Source organism: Hemitrygon akajei, chromosome 14 (assembly GCF_048418815.1).
Source record: "Hemitrygon akajei chromosome 14, sHemAka1.3, whole genome shotgun sequence".
Lineage (NCBI taxonomy): Eukaryota > Metazoa > Chordata > Chondrichthyes > Myliobatiformes > Dasyatidae > Hemitrygon > Hemitrygon akajei.
The window spans coordinates 93,468,090-93,484,052 of record NC_133137.1 but is presented as its reverse complement, the minus strand read 5'-3'; the positions used below and the strand labels follow the sequence as shown (position 1 = coordinate 93,484,052).

Below are 15,963 nucleotides of genomic sequence, written 5' to 3'. Positions count from 1 at the left end.
GCCCAAATTTGCAGTGGGACCTTGGAGAGTAAAGATTCCACATCAGCACTGAACAACAATCCTTCTACAACTTCTTATTCAAAGGTTGCCTCTACTCCTAATGTACTAGGGAGCAATAAAAGAAAGCCCTTACCTCCTTCCAATTGCCACTCCATCCAGTCATTGCCAGGACCTTCTGTCGTGGCAGTCTTTGCAGATGCTTAACCATTGGTCCAAGGTCCTTTGCCACCTTGCTTCTGGAAACTGCTAGAGATAGGTGGGGTTCCCTGTTCTCCTAATCTTGTATGGTCCACTGAACCTCGTGGGGAAGTCGCACTGCTGCCACAATACCAGAAATCACCCACGCAAATTTCAAAAGTGTTTTGAACAATTTTCTTACAAATATAGGGATCAAAATTCTGATACATAAAATGGTCACTTCCAGCTGAGATATAGTAATCCATGCAGTGAAGATAACAGTGGCACTTACCGAGTTGTAGGTCTAAACAGAATCTAGATATACAGTATTTCTGGAGGTTTTCAAGACACTCTTGTAAAAATGCTCTAAACTCCTCGATAAGTGAGTAGTGAGTAACTGCCACTTATACAAAATAGGTTGACTGCTACTGAAATAGTATAATCACTAATGGCTCTCTGGTATATACACATCAAGTCCTTTAGGAGTGCAGGTAACAGTAGCTCACAATTTACACAATAAATTTACACATTCTTCCACATAAATTTACAGGCACATCCGGAGAAAGTAGAAAGGTATGACATAAATCCTAGTCTCCTATGCTAACTTCCATTGGGTCTGACTTCAGGATAGGCTGTCCTCTATTTGGGAAGGACAGAATGCAATTCAGATCGAGATCATTTCCAATAATATGAATTGTAGGTCCCATAGCCTGCTTTCTTGGCAGAACTGAATATTATTGTATTTTGTGTACTACGTTCTGTATATATTCTTCTGTATATATACTCTACCTTGTGTGTCTCCATAATTTTAGACAAATTAACTTTTTCAGGAAAGGCAGCATGTAATGCATCTTACATATTTTTATTAAAATCTTCATTTGGCATGGTGGCACGTCATGGCCTTGCACTGATAAGGTGTTCTTGAAAACCCTGAATTTAACCTCATAAAATTTGAATTTGGTGGCTACCTATGCCCTCATTAAGGTTTCCAAATTCAATATACAAGGTTCACGATACTAACAGTAATTTTAAATTTCTGAATAGCTTTTTCCAAACCTGTCTCCAGTCAGGCAGTTCTTCTACCATGGGCCATAAGACTCCTGTTGTCCAAGGTCGATATACACCCCTTGGTTTCCTATCTGTAATTCTTCCACTGATCCCTTCCCATAATTATTAAGCATATACCATGCTGGTGTCCCCTTATTTGGGACAGGAGAGGACTTCTCTTGGCCCATTATTACCAATTTCTAGTCTCTCTTTCTCACCCTACTTACTGATTGTCTCTTTCTTTTGTTCATTACAGCATCCTGTAGGGATTAAACTTGAACCCAGTTTCCATAAATCCCACTATTTCTTATTCTTTTTACTGGTACCAGTGTGTCCTTGACACCAGATCTAGCATGTCCTTGATGCCTGAGTTGTCCCTGACACTCTTACCAGTTAAAGTTGGTGTGTCCCTGATGCCACAGGTGTCCCTTACAGTTTTACCAGTAAAATCTAATCATTGATACTTGTATGTTTCTGGTCACCGTGCTGAAAGCATTGCAATCATGAAGAGAAAGACTGTTCCACTCAATAGGCGATAGCGCAGATCACAGTGTATAGAACGGGTGTTCTACCGAATACTTTTTCACTATGTCTTACAACAAACAACAATTTACTCAGGGTGGATCAATCATATGCACGTTTATTTTAATGGCTGCAAGGAAAGACCATCACTGCACAAGAGTCTTGAAAAAAACAGACAGCATAATCACTCCTTTATACCCAAGTGTTAGTTGCTACACGCCATTTCAAGGTCAGGGTGCATTTTTTTCACCTGCTCGGTCAGTGTACTTGGCATTCTTCCAATAACTGTCTTTCAGTCATTTGTCACAGATGTAAGGTTCATCAGCAGAATGTTGCATGAACACTATTAGCAAAGCACTCTGGTACAATACAGGTTCCATTTTATTACTACAAGTAGAGTATATTTTCACAATGTCCCCTCTTGTGTATCGACACAGGTAGGTAGAAACAGGCAGTTATTATTCCTGCTAGTTTCTTGTCTGAGTTCCAAAATAGTATGACATAACGTGCATGCATACTAACCTGACAAATCAGGGCTTGAACGGTGAACAGCACATATAAACTTGTCAAAGTAGCCTCTATAGATACAAAATTAATCTCCAAACTTAATAAATCAATCTTTCAGTCAAAACTGAACAAAAACTCTCTCAGAAGCAGGCAAGAAAACCAGTGGCATGAGACCAATTTTCTTTCATCGTGTTTTGCATCATATTTTTAGCTCTGTCAATGGCCTTGTGTTCTCATTTTGTTTTCACTGAGAATTTCCAAGAAACCTAGTAATTACCAGGCATCTTGGTATACATTTTGTCCCACAGAAAAAAATGTGAATTTTGTATTAAAATTGCTGTAAATGGGCAATTAATTAAGAAATTAGCAACCCACATCCCCTAGTGGGACTACATGCATGAAGCCTAACAGAGATATAAATATTGTGTCACAGTGAGCTTCCTGATGCATTATCATCTACCCTCTTCCAAACAACTTATCTTCCAAATTTGATTTAGAATCTAAATTAATTTTGGAATGCAATAAATATCATGGCATGCTTCAATAGCTGTATCAAAGATTACTGAACTTACTGCAACCGAATAAACAATATACACCATTCCATTTGTACAAGTTACCACGCTGCATTCATAATACAGGCACCTCTAGCAAACTGGACAAGAGGGTGCCCCCACATTACTTTGTAAGATACTTGCCACAATACAGATACCTTTCTGAACCAAATATTTTTTTTCAACATCTTGCTTGTTTTTATTCCTAGGCAGTAAATCCTACAGATCATTTCTTGGTAGCATTCATGGTTCATTCATCTTATACTAACCCCACCTATGCCTCTTTCAATTTAAAAGTAAAGTAAATATTTCTTTGTGAGTTAATATACAAATGCTGTCTTTTAATTTTTAAATTTCTTTTGTTTGTCAGAGTTTGTCAGGTCTTAGTAGCAATCACAAGATAAAGGAGCTTACAGTGGCAAAATGCTCAGGAGTCACTGATAATGGATTACAGGTAGATAAAACTAAAAATCATTTATATTGCCATAAATGTATTTTTATTTAACTTTGACCATTGTCTGTTGGAAATGTTTTCTAGGTGTCTGAATTTATATTGCAATCTGCTTTATTGGCAATTTATTACCTCAAATAGTTGCTTATTTGTAAGACAATTTGAACCTAATGGATTCTATTGAATTCTTTATTTCATTTGTTGGACAAGTTAGAAGGCTACAAGCCTAAAACTTGCAGTTTTAACCAAAACAAGACCTAACTGCCACTAACCTGTTGCTTTGCTCTTGTTATTTTAATCTTGCTCATCTATACGTATATCTGACAGGGAGACACATGAGAAGCTGCTGTTTCTTTTATTACATGTAGATCAGTGCTTAATGATGAATTATTTCTGAGTTGGCATGTAAGTTTTAAAAAATTGTTAGTTTTGGATATCGCTCTCCTCTCAGTTAATGTCACATTATTCAGAGTTAACAAACAAAGTAAATATTATGCTCAGTGAGACATTTAGTATTTAGGTTACAGAGAAATTACAATGCAAGTCAAGAATCCATCTTAACAAACTCAGGGACCATTCTATAATCTTATAACTGGGTTACGGAAGCTGTTCTTGGGCCTGGAGGTACGTGATTTTTATTCCTTCATCCCAATGGGAGGGGGCAAGTGAGACTGTTTAAGGTGGTTGTTCCACTTATCCTTTGGCCTCTTTTTACTGTAACCCCTTGCACACAATGGCTCAATGTGAATATCAGGGCATTTCTTATATATCATGGAATCAACAGCATCTTTGGCCTTTGGCTAAACCACTGGTTGTCACATCACTGATAATCATGACATTAGAGAGGCCACTGACTCAACACACAAATGATGTAAGAAGTAGGTGGTAGGAACTTACGTAAAGTATATACCACAGTTATTTGGATTGCCACTTTTCAGTTTTTAATTACTTAAATTCGAAATTATAAAACGAGCAAAGCATCAATTGTGCTAGAACTTTTTTAAAAATGTATTTAAGCACATCAATACTATTTCACAAATACTAAGTTCTAATTTAGCTGTCATCAGGAAATCAATATATAATGCATATTGCCATTTATGTTTTAGCTCTTATAACAAAAAATCTGTATTTTCACATATTCTTGAACAAATTCAGTAGTTTTTGAGGGACCTAGTGTATATGTTGGCTGAACTACCAGGAGAAGGAAGATTGCTCATTTTCCAATGATTTACATTGGCTGAGTTTTAGCAGAAAAATCATATCAAGTGAATTATTTGTCTTCATTACACCTATGTTAATTCTTTGAAAGAGTAATCCATCCTGTTTCATTCTTTCTTTCAGAATTCAAAGTTTTTAAAAATTGCTTTTCAAAGTATTATTTACTTCTTTTTAAAAAGCTATTGTGTATGCTACATGTGACACTATGCCGACAGCCTAATGTGTCAACAAAATTCCACTAACCATCATTGTATAAAAATTACTACTTGTTGGATCAGAGTGAATCAAAGCCCAGCTGCTATGGCTTTTGTACAGAATGAAGTGATCTCTGAGTGGTGAATAGACTTAAGTTTGAAAATTCTGAGATTCCACCACAGAATATCCTGATGTCCTTTGACAAATCACTATCAAAAATTGCTGAACTCTTCTAAAATGAATAATTATCATGGATAATTTAAAACATTTTAAATAAATTTAAATGATTTTAAAATATTAAACACATTAAAAATTAAAAATAATGTCTACATATAATAGCTTAAGCCATTAGAAATGAATTTAAAATGAAATTTTAAAAATGGAAAAATAAAGGAAATCTGAGCACACATTTTTAACCAAGTTCAGTGATCCCTTTCAAATGATTGGGGTCACACTACTTCTAAAAAGCTATTTCCTCTACTTAGTATATTTGTGCTCAGTATCAAGTCTACAGCATCTGACCTGCAGTTCATTTCTTACTTATGCATTGCAATGTACAGGCATATTATTGAAAGATGAGCTGACCTGCATTACTGATGATAATGTATACCTCATGGGCTAGCTAGAGACAGTATGTTTTAAACCAAAATATTCAAAATTTCAGTCATTCCCCCCCACCCACTTAATTTGCAAATGTCATAAAATACAACCTTAGTTTATATACACTTACTTTCTTTTGTAGTTTTATCAATATTCCTTACAACGCCAAGTATCTCTTTATTTGGAAAATTTAGATTTGATAGTTCCATTTTTTCATTAAATCTTTATTAGAAACAGTAACATAAGAAACAAGAGCTGGAGTAGACCAATTTGGAATAAACCAGTACTTCACCATTCATTAAGATCCAGTTTTGTCCTTTACACCACATTTTTGTACTCCCCCCAAAATCCTTGTTTCCCTTGTAGGAAATAGTCTCAATGCACATCAATCAGTGTCACCACTAATCACATCCTACCACTGAGAACAAGAATGTTGGATATGTAATCTACATCTCCTAATTGGATCAATATGACATTATTTCAATGATCTCCACGTTTGAGTGGTATTGTTTTGAGAGAAATCTAAAAATCACCTTAGTCACCTCTTAAAACTGACAAAATTTTTCAACAGCCAAATATATTGCAAATATAAACTGCTTATCCCTGATCAGCCAGAAATAGTTAATTGCCTCAGCCACTCAAAGAAATTTGTAACTTCCCAATAAATGTGAGAGTAACAGTTTTCCCCTCTCTTGATGATTTTAGCTAGCGAGTTCTTGTGTAATTTCCAGTCTAAAGGAAATGTTCTTGCATGAGAGAACTTTGAAAGATTAGGGAATAATTAGGGGTTTGTCAATGTTATCACCTATTTCCTTTCTTCCCTAGCATCTAAAACATCTTTTGAATTGATCACTCTTTTCTCATTTTGTTTTTTTTATTCAGCTCTTGGTCATTGGACATTACAGGAGCACTATACACAATAATTCACTATTGTTTCTTTTCTCACATGCATGATTTTCATTTCCTATTGTGAAATATCAAAGTAAAAATTTGGCAGCAAACATCTTTGCTTAAACTGTACAGTTGAAGTAAACATAGATGGTTGTTTCAAAATCTGTAACAGAAACCAAGATGAAAAAAATCCTAATATTTCCAAATATCTTGAAAACCTGGAACTTGTCATTATTAAAGACAGAATGAAAAATGGTAAAAAGAATCATCTGAATTAAATTTATAGGACAGATCAACTCTTCTAATTTAGAATGAAAAACAGACTTTTCCATATAATTAATTGAAAGAGAGCATTTTGCAGTATGCAATAAGGGATGATATTTTCCAGAACTTGAGGTTTCCTTGTGTAACCACACAACAGTAGAATTAAATTTGCTCATTTGGGATGTTTAAGAATTAAATTAAAATGATAGGCTGAATCTCAAATTTCAACATGGATGAACTAAGAAAGTATTATGGATAAAAAATGCAAAGAAAATCTATAAAAGGAACCAAATTATTTCCAAACACCAATATTCTCAGTTTTAATGGAGTTCGTTTGTCCCACAGAATATTTTAACTGTAGCAATGAGATTTTATGCCTTCATTCTAATCTCATTTAAACTTTAAATTATATTCAGTATGTCTTTTCAAGCTTTGGGACATCTGGCACAAAGTTAAATTCATGTTTGTAGGCTAAGAGGAGCAGAACTGTTTCTTGCCAGTCCGACAAAGATTAGTAGTATATCCTCGGCCCCATGATGTGGCTGTTTCCCCATAATGCATTATGTATTGCAATCACATCTGTCATTTTACACCACTGACTAACACGACAATCCAAATCCAAATCAGTATTAACTAATCAGTACTCTTCACCCCAACTGTGACCCTGCAGCTATTTGTTCCCTCACACTGTTGATCTTCCCAATCACGAGGAAATCTGCAGATACTGGAAATTCAAGCAACACACACAAAATGCTGGTGGAACACAGCAGGCCAGGCAGCATCTAGGAAGAAGCACTGTCGACGTTTCAGGCTGAGACCCTTCGTCAGGACTAACTGAAAGAAAAGATAGTAAGAGATTTGTAAGTAGGAGGGGGAGGGGGAAATATGAAATGATAGGAGAGGACAGGAGGGGGTGGGGTGAAGCTAAGAGCTGGAAAGGTGATTGGCAAAAGGGATACAGAGCTGGAGAAGGGAAAGGATCATGGGACAGGAGGCCTAGGGAGAAAGAAAGGGGGAGGGGAGCACCAGAGGGAGATGGAGAACAGGCAGAGTGATGGGCAGAGAGAAAAAAAAGGAGGGGGAAAAAATAAATAAATCAGGGATGAGGTAAGAAGGGGAGGAGGGGCATTAACAGAAGGTAGAGAAATCAATGTTCATGCCTTTTTTTCTCCCTAGGCCTCCCGTCCCATGATCCCTTCCCTTCTCCAGCTCTGTATCCCTTTTGCCAATCACCTTCCCAGCTCTTAGCTTCATCCCAACCCCTCCTGTCTTCTCCTATCATTTCGCATTTCCCCCTCCCCCTCCTACTTTCAAATCTCTTACTATCTTTTCTTTCAGTTAGCCCTGACGAAGGGTCTCGGCCCGAAACATCAACAGTGCTTCTTCCTATAGATGCTGCCTGGCCTGCTGCATTCCACCAGTGTTTTGTGTATGTTGCTTGCTCTTCCCAATAGTTGGATTTAATTAAACTTTCAGAAACCATTCTTTTCATAACTATTTATGTACTGTTTTGAGTATTCTACACTCTTGAAAGTTGTTTGAAGTATTGGATAAGATTTGGAGGGGAATAGAAATTAAGAATGAACCAAAGAGACTACTGGATATGGACCATTTTATTAGAGGAAAATAATAATTAACTAAATTTACATTCTTCAGTTGCTTTGATATACACTGAAAGTATCTGCATTTGAAAGCAATAAAGAAACAATCTAAATGTAAACAGATCTGGGAGCTTAGTTTGTGGAGAATTGGAAAACGTTGGTTTAAAATCCGTAAATTTTATGTGAAACCAGGTCAGCAAATAAGACAACCTAAAAGTGGTGATTACATGCAACAAATGACAGCAATAGCAATTGAAATAGTTTTCAAATAAATACCTGCAGAATGGCTGTGTCGAAGGACAGGTTTTTCTGTAACATGTGACTGTAGTGGTTTCCATACCTAAGGATTTATCTGACATCCTCACACTTCCTTGACACTTTCACAAGATAGTTAGTAGTCACCCAGATTGAAATGGATTTTATTTACACTTAGGCTAGAATTGATAAGAATGACACCCTATCTTCAATGGAGTTAAGTGGTCTTACACAATAACCATTACAAATTCTATTTTTAGATTTCAGACTAATTTAATTAACCAAATTTAAATTTGTCAGCTGCTTGGATGATATTTAAGATCATAAAACCATAAGATACAGGAACAGAATTAGGCCATTTGGCCCATCTGTTTTCACTAAGGAAGACACAAGCAATCTCCCAGATGTATGGATGGGCCAAGGACATAGGGTAACAGAGGAAATGAAACAGATTGACATTCGGAAGGAAACGGTGATGAGAAGACTGATGGGACTGAAGGCTGACAAATCCCCAGGTCCAGATGGTCTGCACCCTAGGGTATTAAAGGAGGTGGCCCTGGAAATTGCGGATGCATTGGTAATCATTTTCCAATGTTCCTTAGATTCAGGATCAGTTCCTGAGGATTGGAGAATGGCTAATGTTATCCCACTTTTTAAGAAAGGAGGGAGGGAGAAAACAGAGAACTATCGACCTGTCAGCCTGACATCGGTGGTGGGAAAGATGCTAGAGTCCATTATTAAGGATGAAATAGTGGCATATCTAGATAGCAGTGATAGGATTGGGCCGAGCCAGCATGGATTTACCAAGGGTAAATCATGCTTGACTAATCTGTTGGAGTTTTTTGAGGATGTAACCAGGAAGTTAGACAGGGGAGATCCAGTGGATGTAGTGTACCTCGATTTTCAGAAGGCATTTGATAAGGTCCCACATAGAAGATTGGTGGGTAAAATCAAAGCTCAGGGCATCGGGGGGAAGGCATTGACATGGATAGAAAACTGGTTGGCAGATAGAAAGCAAAGGGTAGCGGTGAATGGGTGTTTCTCGGAATGGCGGGTGGTGACTAGTGGGGTGCCACAGGGCTCGGTTTTGGGACCACAGCTATTTACCATTTACGTTAACGATTTGGATGAAGGCATAGAAAATAACATCAGCAAATTTGCTGATGATACTAAGCTGGGTGGCAGTGTGACATGTGATGAGGATGTTAGGAGAATTCAGGGTGACTTGGATAGGCTGGGTGAGTGGGCAGATACTTGGCAGATGGCGTTTAATGTGAATAAGTGTGAGGTTATCCACTTTGGGAGTAAGAACAGGAAGGCAGATTATTATCTGAATGGTATAGAGTTGGGTAAGGGAGAAATACAAAGAGATCTCGGAGTCCTTGTTCATCAGTCACTGAAGGTGAATGAGCAAGTGCAGCAGGCAGTGAAGAAGGCTAATGGAATGTTGGCCTTTATTACAAAGGGAATTGAGTACAAGAGCAAGGAAATCCTCTTGCATTTGTACAGAGCCCTGGTGAGACCACACCTGGAGTATTGTGTACAGTTTTGGTCTCCAGGGTTAAGGAAGGACATCCTGGCTGTAGAGGAAGTGCAGTGTAGATTCACGAGGTTAATTCCTGGGATGTCTGGACTGTCTTACGCAGAGAGGTTAGAGAGACTGGGCTTGTACACGTTGGAATTAAGGGGATTGAGAGGGGATCTGATTGAAACATATAAGATTATTAAGGGATTGGACAAGATAGAGGCAGGAAATATGTTCCAGATGCTGGGAAAGTCCAGTACCAGAGGGCATGGTTTGAGAATAAGGGGTAGGTCATTTAGGACAGAGTTAAGGAAAAACTTCTTCTCCCAGAGAGTTGTGGGGGTCTGGAATGCACTGCCTCGGAAGGTAGTGGAGGCCAATTCTCTGGATGCTTTCAAGAAGGAGCTAGATAGGTATCTTATGGATAGGGGAATCAATGGATATGGGGACAAGGCAGGAACCAGGTATTGGTAGTAATTGATCAGCCATGATCTCAAAATGGCGGTGCAGGCTTGAAGGGCCGAATGGTCTACTTCTGCATCTATTGTCTATTGTCTATAAGACTGCTCCACCATTTCATCATGGCTGATCCATTTTCCTCTCAGCCCCAATCTCCTGCCTTCTCCTTGTTTCCCTTCATGCCCTGACTAATCATGAATCTATTAACCTCTGCCTTAAATATACCCAATGACTTGGCCTCTTAGGCTGCCTGTGGAAACAAATTCCACAGATTCACTGCACTCTGGCTAAATAAATTCCTCCTCATCTCCGTTATAAATGGATGTTTTTCTATTCTGAGGCTGGGTCCTCTGGTATTAGAATACCCCACCATAGGAAACGCCCTCTCCACATCCACACATTTGAGGCCTTTCAACCCTTGATAGCATACTCTGAAATTTTTTTGAATTCCCTTGAGTACTGGTCCAGGACCATCAAGCTCACCTCACATGGTAATTTTTCAATCCTGGAATCATTTTCCTGAACCTCTTTTGAACCCTCTCCAATGTCAATACATCCTTCCTTATATAAGGGGCTCAAAACTGCTCACCATGCTCCAAGTGAAGCCTCTTCAGTGCCTTATAAAGCCTCAACATTACACCCTTACTTTTAAATTGTCGTCCTCTCAAATTGAATGCTAGTATTACATTTACCTTCCTTTACACTGACTCAGCCTGCAAATTAACCTTCAGGGAATCCTAGATGTGGCTTTTGAAGTCTCAGCATCTCAGATTTTTGTGTTTTCACTCCATTTAGAAAATAGTCTACACTTTTATTTCTTCTACCAAAGTGCATGACCGTACACTTTCCAACACTTTATTTAATCTGCCATTTCTTTGTCCATTCTCCTAATCTAAGTCCATCTGCAGCCTCTCTGCTTTCTCAACATTACCTGCCCTCCACGTATCTTTGTATCATCCACAAACTTGGCCACAAAGCCATCAATTTCATCATCCAAATCATTGACATATAACATAAAAAGAGCCAGAACCAACATAGACCACAGAACACCACTAGTCACCAGCAACCAAACAGAAATGGCTACGTTTATGCCCACTCTTTGCTACCTGCCAATCAGCCACTGGTTTATCCATCTTTCCTGTAATACCATGGGCTCATAGCTTGTTAAGCAGCCTCATCTGTGGAACATTGTCTCGGCCTGAAATGTTAATTTCAAATAATTGCCAGTCCTGCCGAAGGGTCTCGGCCCGAAACATTGACTATTCTTTTCCAAGGATGCTGCCTGGCCTGCTGAGTTCCTCCAGCATTTTGTGTGTGTTGCTTGGATTTCCAGCATCTGTAGATTTTCTCTTGTTTGTGAAGGATCCTTTTATACACATTCTTTGCCTCCTGCCAATCATCCACTAGAATCTTACCTGTAATATCATGGGCTCTTAACAACTTATCAAAAGCATTTTGAACATCCAAGTACACACCATCCACCAATTTTGCTGTGTATCCTGGTTGTTATTTCTTCAAAGAATTCCAACAGATTTGTCAGGCAAGATTTTCCCTGATGGAAACCATACTGACTACAGCCTATTTTATGATGTTCCTCCAAGTACCTTGAATCCACATCCTTAGCAATCTACTCCAATATTTCCCCAAACACTGAGGTCAGACTAACTGACCTATAATTTCCTTTCTTCTATCTCTCTTCCATCTTGAAGAGTGGTGACATTTGCAGTTTTCCATTTCTCCGGAATTACACCAGAATCAATTCTTGAAAGATCATTACTAATGCCTCCACAATCTCTTCAGCTACCTCTTTCAGAACCATGAAGTTTAGACCATCTAGTCCCGTGACTTACCTACCTTCAGACCTTTCAGTTTCCTAAGCACCTTCTCCCTAATAATGGCAACTTCACATAATTCTGCCAGGTGACACTCTCAAACTGAGTTTGAACAGAGTATATTCAGGTCTTATCTCTTATTATCTTTCCTTTCAGTTAGTCCTGACGAAGGGTCTCGGCCCGAAACGTCAACAGTGCTTCTCCTTATAGATGCTGTCTGGCCTGCTGTGTTCCACCAGCATTTTGTGTGTGTTGTTTATATTCAGGTCATTTTTGTTTACTTTAGCACTGTGTTCTTTTCTTGGCTCTGGATTAGACATTTGTAATTTGTTCAAATGTCTGTGGAATATGTTCAAAATATTGAAAAAAATTTATTTTTCTGTTCAAGAAATTCTACCATAAGATGCACAATCTGGAATACTTGGATATCTCTCATTGCCTCTCAGTGTCTGATAAGAGTGTAAAGATTCTGGCTTTCTGTTGCCGAAGGCTCATTTCATTGAACATCGCTGGATGTCCAAAGGTACACTTAGGAGGTTGAACAAACTTTTTTGTTTTTCATACCCACTTCTTTTTCCCTGCATTCTTTCCTTATTTGTCCTTCTTAAGTAAAACAATTGTTTCCAAGAAGGTCACATAATTAGCCTGATCCCAAGTCACTTCCAATGCTATTCTTGGCCAGCTGAAATTTAGTTCTCTAATCTCTAGCAAGGCTGTTAACCTTCATTTAGAGCAAGTTGCAGCTGGTCAGCATGTAGCTTAAATTCAACTCTTTATACACTTTGGGCCTGCATAACAACATTCAGTGCTTATATGTGATAGGCTAAAGAAAAGAAGACTAGCTACACACGTTTGAAGTATAGTAATTGCAATATAAATTATTACACACTATTGGCTCGAACAAATTATTAAATATTTCAACAAAATGTAAATGGTTAATAAAGCCACTTTTGCAGTATGTCCAAGTATACTCAGTGGTCAGTTTATTAGGCACATGCACAACTGCTCTCCTGTGATTTTCAAGCACAACAGTCTCTAGACTCTAGAGAATGGTGTGAAAAGCAAAAAATATCCTTTGAGCAGCAGTTCGGTTGGTGAAATGCGTTGTTAATGGGAGAGGTTGGAGGAGAATGGTCAGACTGGTTCAGCATGTTCTGAGATTCTCAAAACATCCCATTTGAAACCAACAATCATTCCACAGTCAAAGTTACTTAGATCACATTTCTTCCCCTTTCTGATGTTTGGTCTGAACAACTTCTAAGATTCTCAAAACATCCCATTTGAAACCAACATATCTACATGCTTTTATGCATCGAGTTACTGCCACATGATTGGCTGATTATATATTGCATTAATGAGCAGATGTACAGATGCACCTAATAAAGTGGCCAGTGAATGTATTTCCATCTTCCATGTCCTTGCTAATTTAGTCTCCTGCCAATTTATCTCTTCAAATACCACATTGAGTTTTATATTAGCAAATTTGTATATACTGTATTGATGTCCTAACCTGCTAATTCTTATCTACCTATTAACCAATCCTCAATTCACCCCAGTATATTAACTATGATATTATGTGCTCTAATTTTGTTTTATAATCTCTTCTGTGGCACCTTGTCCATGTTAACTGACCAATCCTATTATAATTTTTGAAATGCACTGCTACCGCATGATAATAAATTTCAGCAGATTCCTTTTGTTAATGTCAGGCTAGCAGATCCATGGTTTCTTTACCTCTCTCTTATTCTTAAATAGATTATATTTGCTATTTTCCAATCTAGCCCACTGAATATTTCCCGCACTAGTTTTGTCAAGATCTTTCTGAAAATGTCAAAGTGCACTGGTTTAATGTTCAGAAGGTACATCCATGTCCTGGAATTTCCCTGGTCCTCCCCCAGTGCTCTAGATCTACAGAATGGGTGTCAGAAATCCCACCTAATTGGATTTTGCAGCAACCAAAATGCCATGAATAGTAGAACTCCCTTGTTCCTGACAATCCACATCCTTGCACTATTAACAGCACATGCTTGGAAAACTCAACTGGCCAGGCAAAATAGAAAGAGAAAACCAGAACCAGCTGGTTGAATATTTGATTCTGTAAGCACCACACCTGAAGAACTAGATACAGTTTTAGTTTCCATTTATCAAAGAAACAAAGACCTGACAGAGGAGTGCAATTTAACCATGTGGGCCTCTGGTAGAAGTGAGTGGCCTATAAAGAGAGATTGAGCACAGTAAGGCTACATTCATTGGAGCTTAGAAGAATGAAGCTTGTTCTCAGTACAACTAAAGGCTCTAAGAAGTGTTGACATTAGAAATACTGAAGAGTTGTGGTTAGTGTTAGTTTCAAAGCCAAGCATAAGGACTTGTATGAGAAGATACACTGACATTGAAAAAGTTCTGAATTGTTGGAATTCTGTACCACAAGTGCTCACTTATAGAGTCATAGAAAAATACCATGCAGAAACAGGCCCTTTGGCCCATCTACTCAATGCAAACCATTTAAACTGCCTCTTCCCATCAAGCTACACGTGTACCATTTAATCTAAATGAAAATACAGCTGGTGATTAGGAAAGCTAACATAACTTTTATGGCTTGAAACAGAAAAATTTGCAGATTCTGGAAGTCTTAAATAAAAATTGAAAGAATAATCTCTTCCCAGGTTTCCAGCCAGGTACAGGTATCAATTATAGCTGATGTTTCGATAACAAACTCTGTCATCTTCCCTGATGGAAGGTGGCAGAATTGGTCAACAAAATGTCCGTTATAATGGACACCTGTACCTGCTGCGAGCCCAAGAAGAGTTTATCTGTCATATATGTTGGGAAAGCACTAGATCCTTTTTTTAAATTGAAAGTTTTAGAAATCTTTAAAAAAAATTAAAAATATTGGCAATACAGGCAGCAACTGTGGAAACAGAAATAGAGTTAACATTTCAGCTTGAAGACCTTCAACCAGAACTGAAAAATTGAGAATGTAAGTCAGTTTTAAGGTGTAGAGGATGGGAGAAGGATGGATAGGACAAAGAGAATAACTCTGATAATGAAATACCACAATTAACCCTGATGAAGAATCTTCAGTCCGAAATGTTAATTCTGTTTGTCCTTCTACAGATGTTGTCTCGCCTGCTGAATATTACAGTAATGGGTGAGTTGTCTTATGAAGAAAGTTTGGGCAGACTAGGCTGTATCTCCTAAAGTTTCAAAAAATTGTGAGGGGACTTGATTGAAACATATAAGATCTGAGAGGTTTTGATGGAACGGATAGTGGAGAAGATATTTCCTCATGTGGGAGCATCTAAGACTAAGAGACATCTATTTACACACAACATGGAACAGTACAGCATACACCCTTCATTTCACAATGTTGTGCTGAACTAATTCAACCAATGACTCCTCCTTCTTCACATATTGACCATATCCATCCCTTTCCTGCATATTCATTTACCTATCTAAGAGTCTATTAAATGCACCTATGCCATCTGCTTCTACTACCACCACACCTAGCAGTGCATTCCAGACCTCCACCACTCTCTGTTTTAAAATTAAGACTTGCCTTCCACATCTACTTTGTACTTTCAAGTTCAAGTTTATTGTCATTCAACCATATACACATATATACTGGGAAATGAAACAACGTCCCTCTGAGACAAAGGTGTAAAAGTGCATAAATGACATATGGTTAAATATACAACAGTATGATACTACTAGCACTGTCATAAATAATATGCAATGGGAGGTAGTAGGATATTCAGAAGTCTCACAGACTGGGGTAAGAAGCTGTTTCCCAGCCTAACAGCCCTTGTTCTTATATTCAGCTTGACTGTAGGAGGTCAAAACGATTGTCAGATGAATGGGAATGTTCCTT

The 15,963-nt window shown here is 38.1% G+C and overlaps 1 protein-coding gene across 1 annotated transcript in view; it reads left to right on the top strand.

The window, feature by feature from the left end:
* The window catches only part of fbxl13 (F-box and leucine-rich repeat protein 13), a 162,011-nt gene that overhangs the window by 128,663 nt on the left and 17,385 nt on the right, over positions 1-15,963 (top strand). The window contains exons 16-17 of the mRNA XM_073066627.1: positions 3,175-3,258; positions 12,484-12,618. Coding sequence (XP_072922728.1) covers positions 3,175-3,258; positions 12,484-12,618 — 219 coding nt within the window. The remainder of the gene's footprint in view (positions 1-3,174; positions 3,259-12,483; positions 12,619-15,963) is intronic.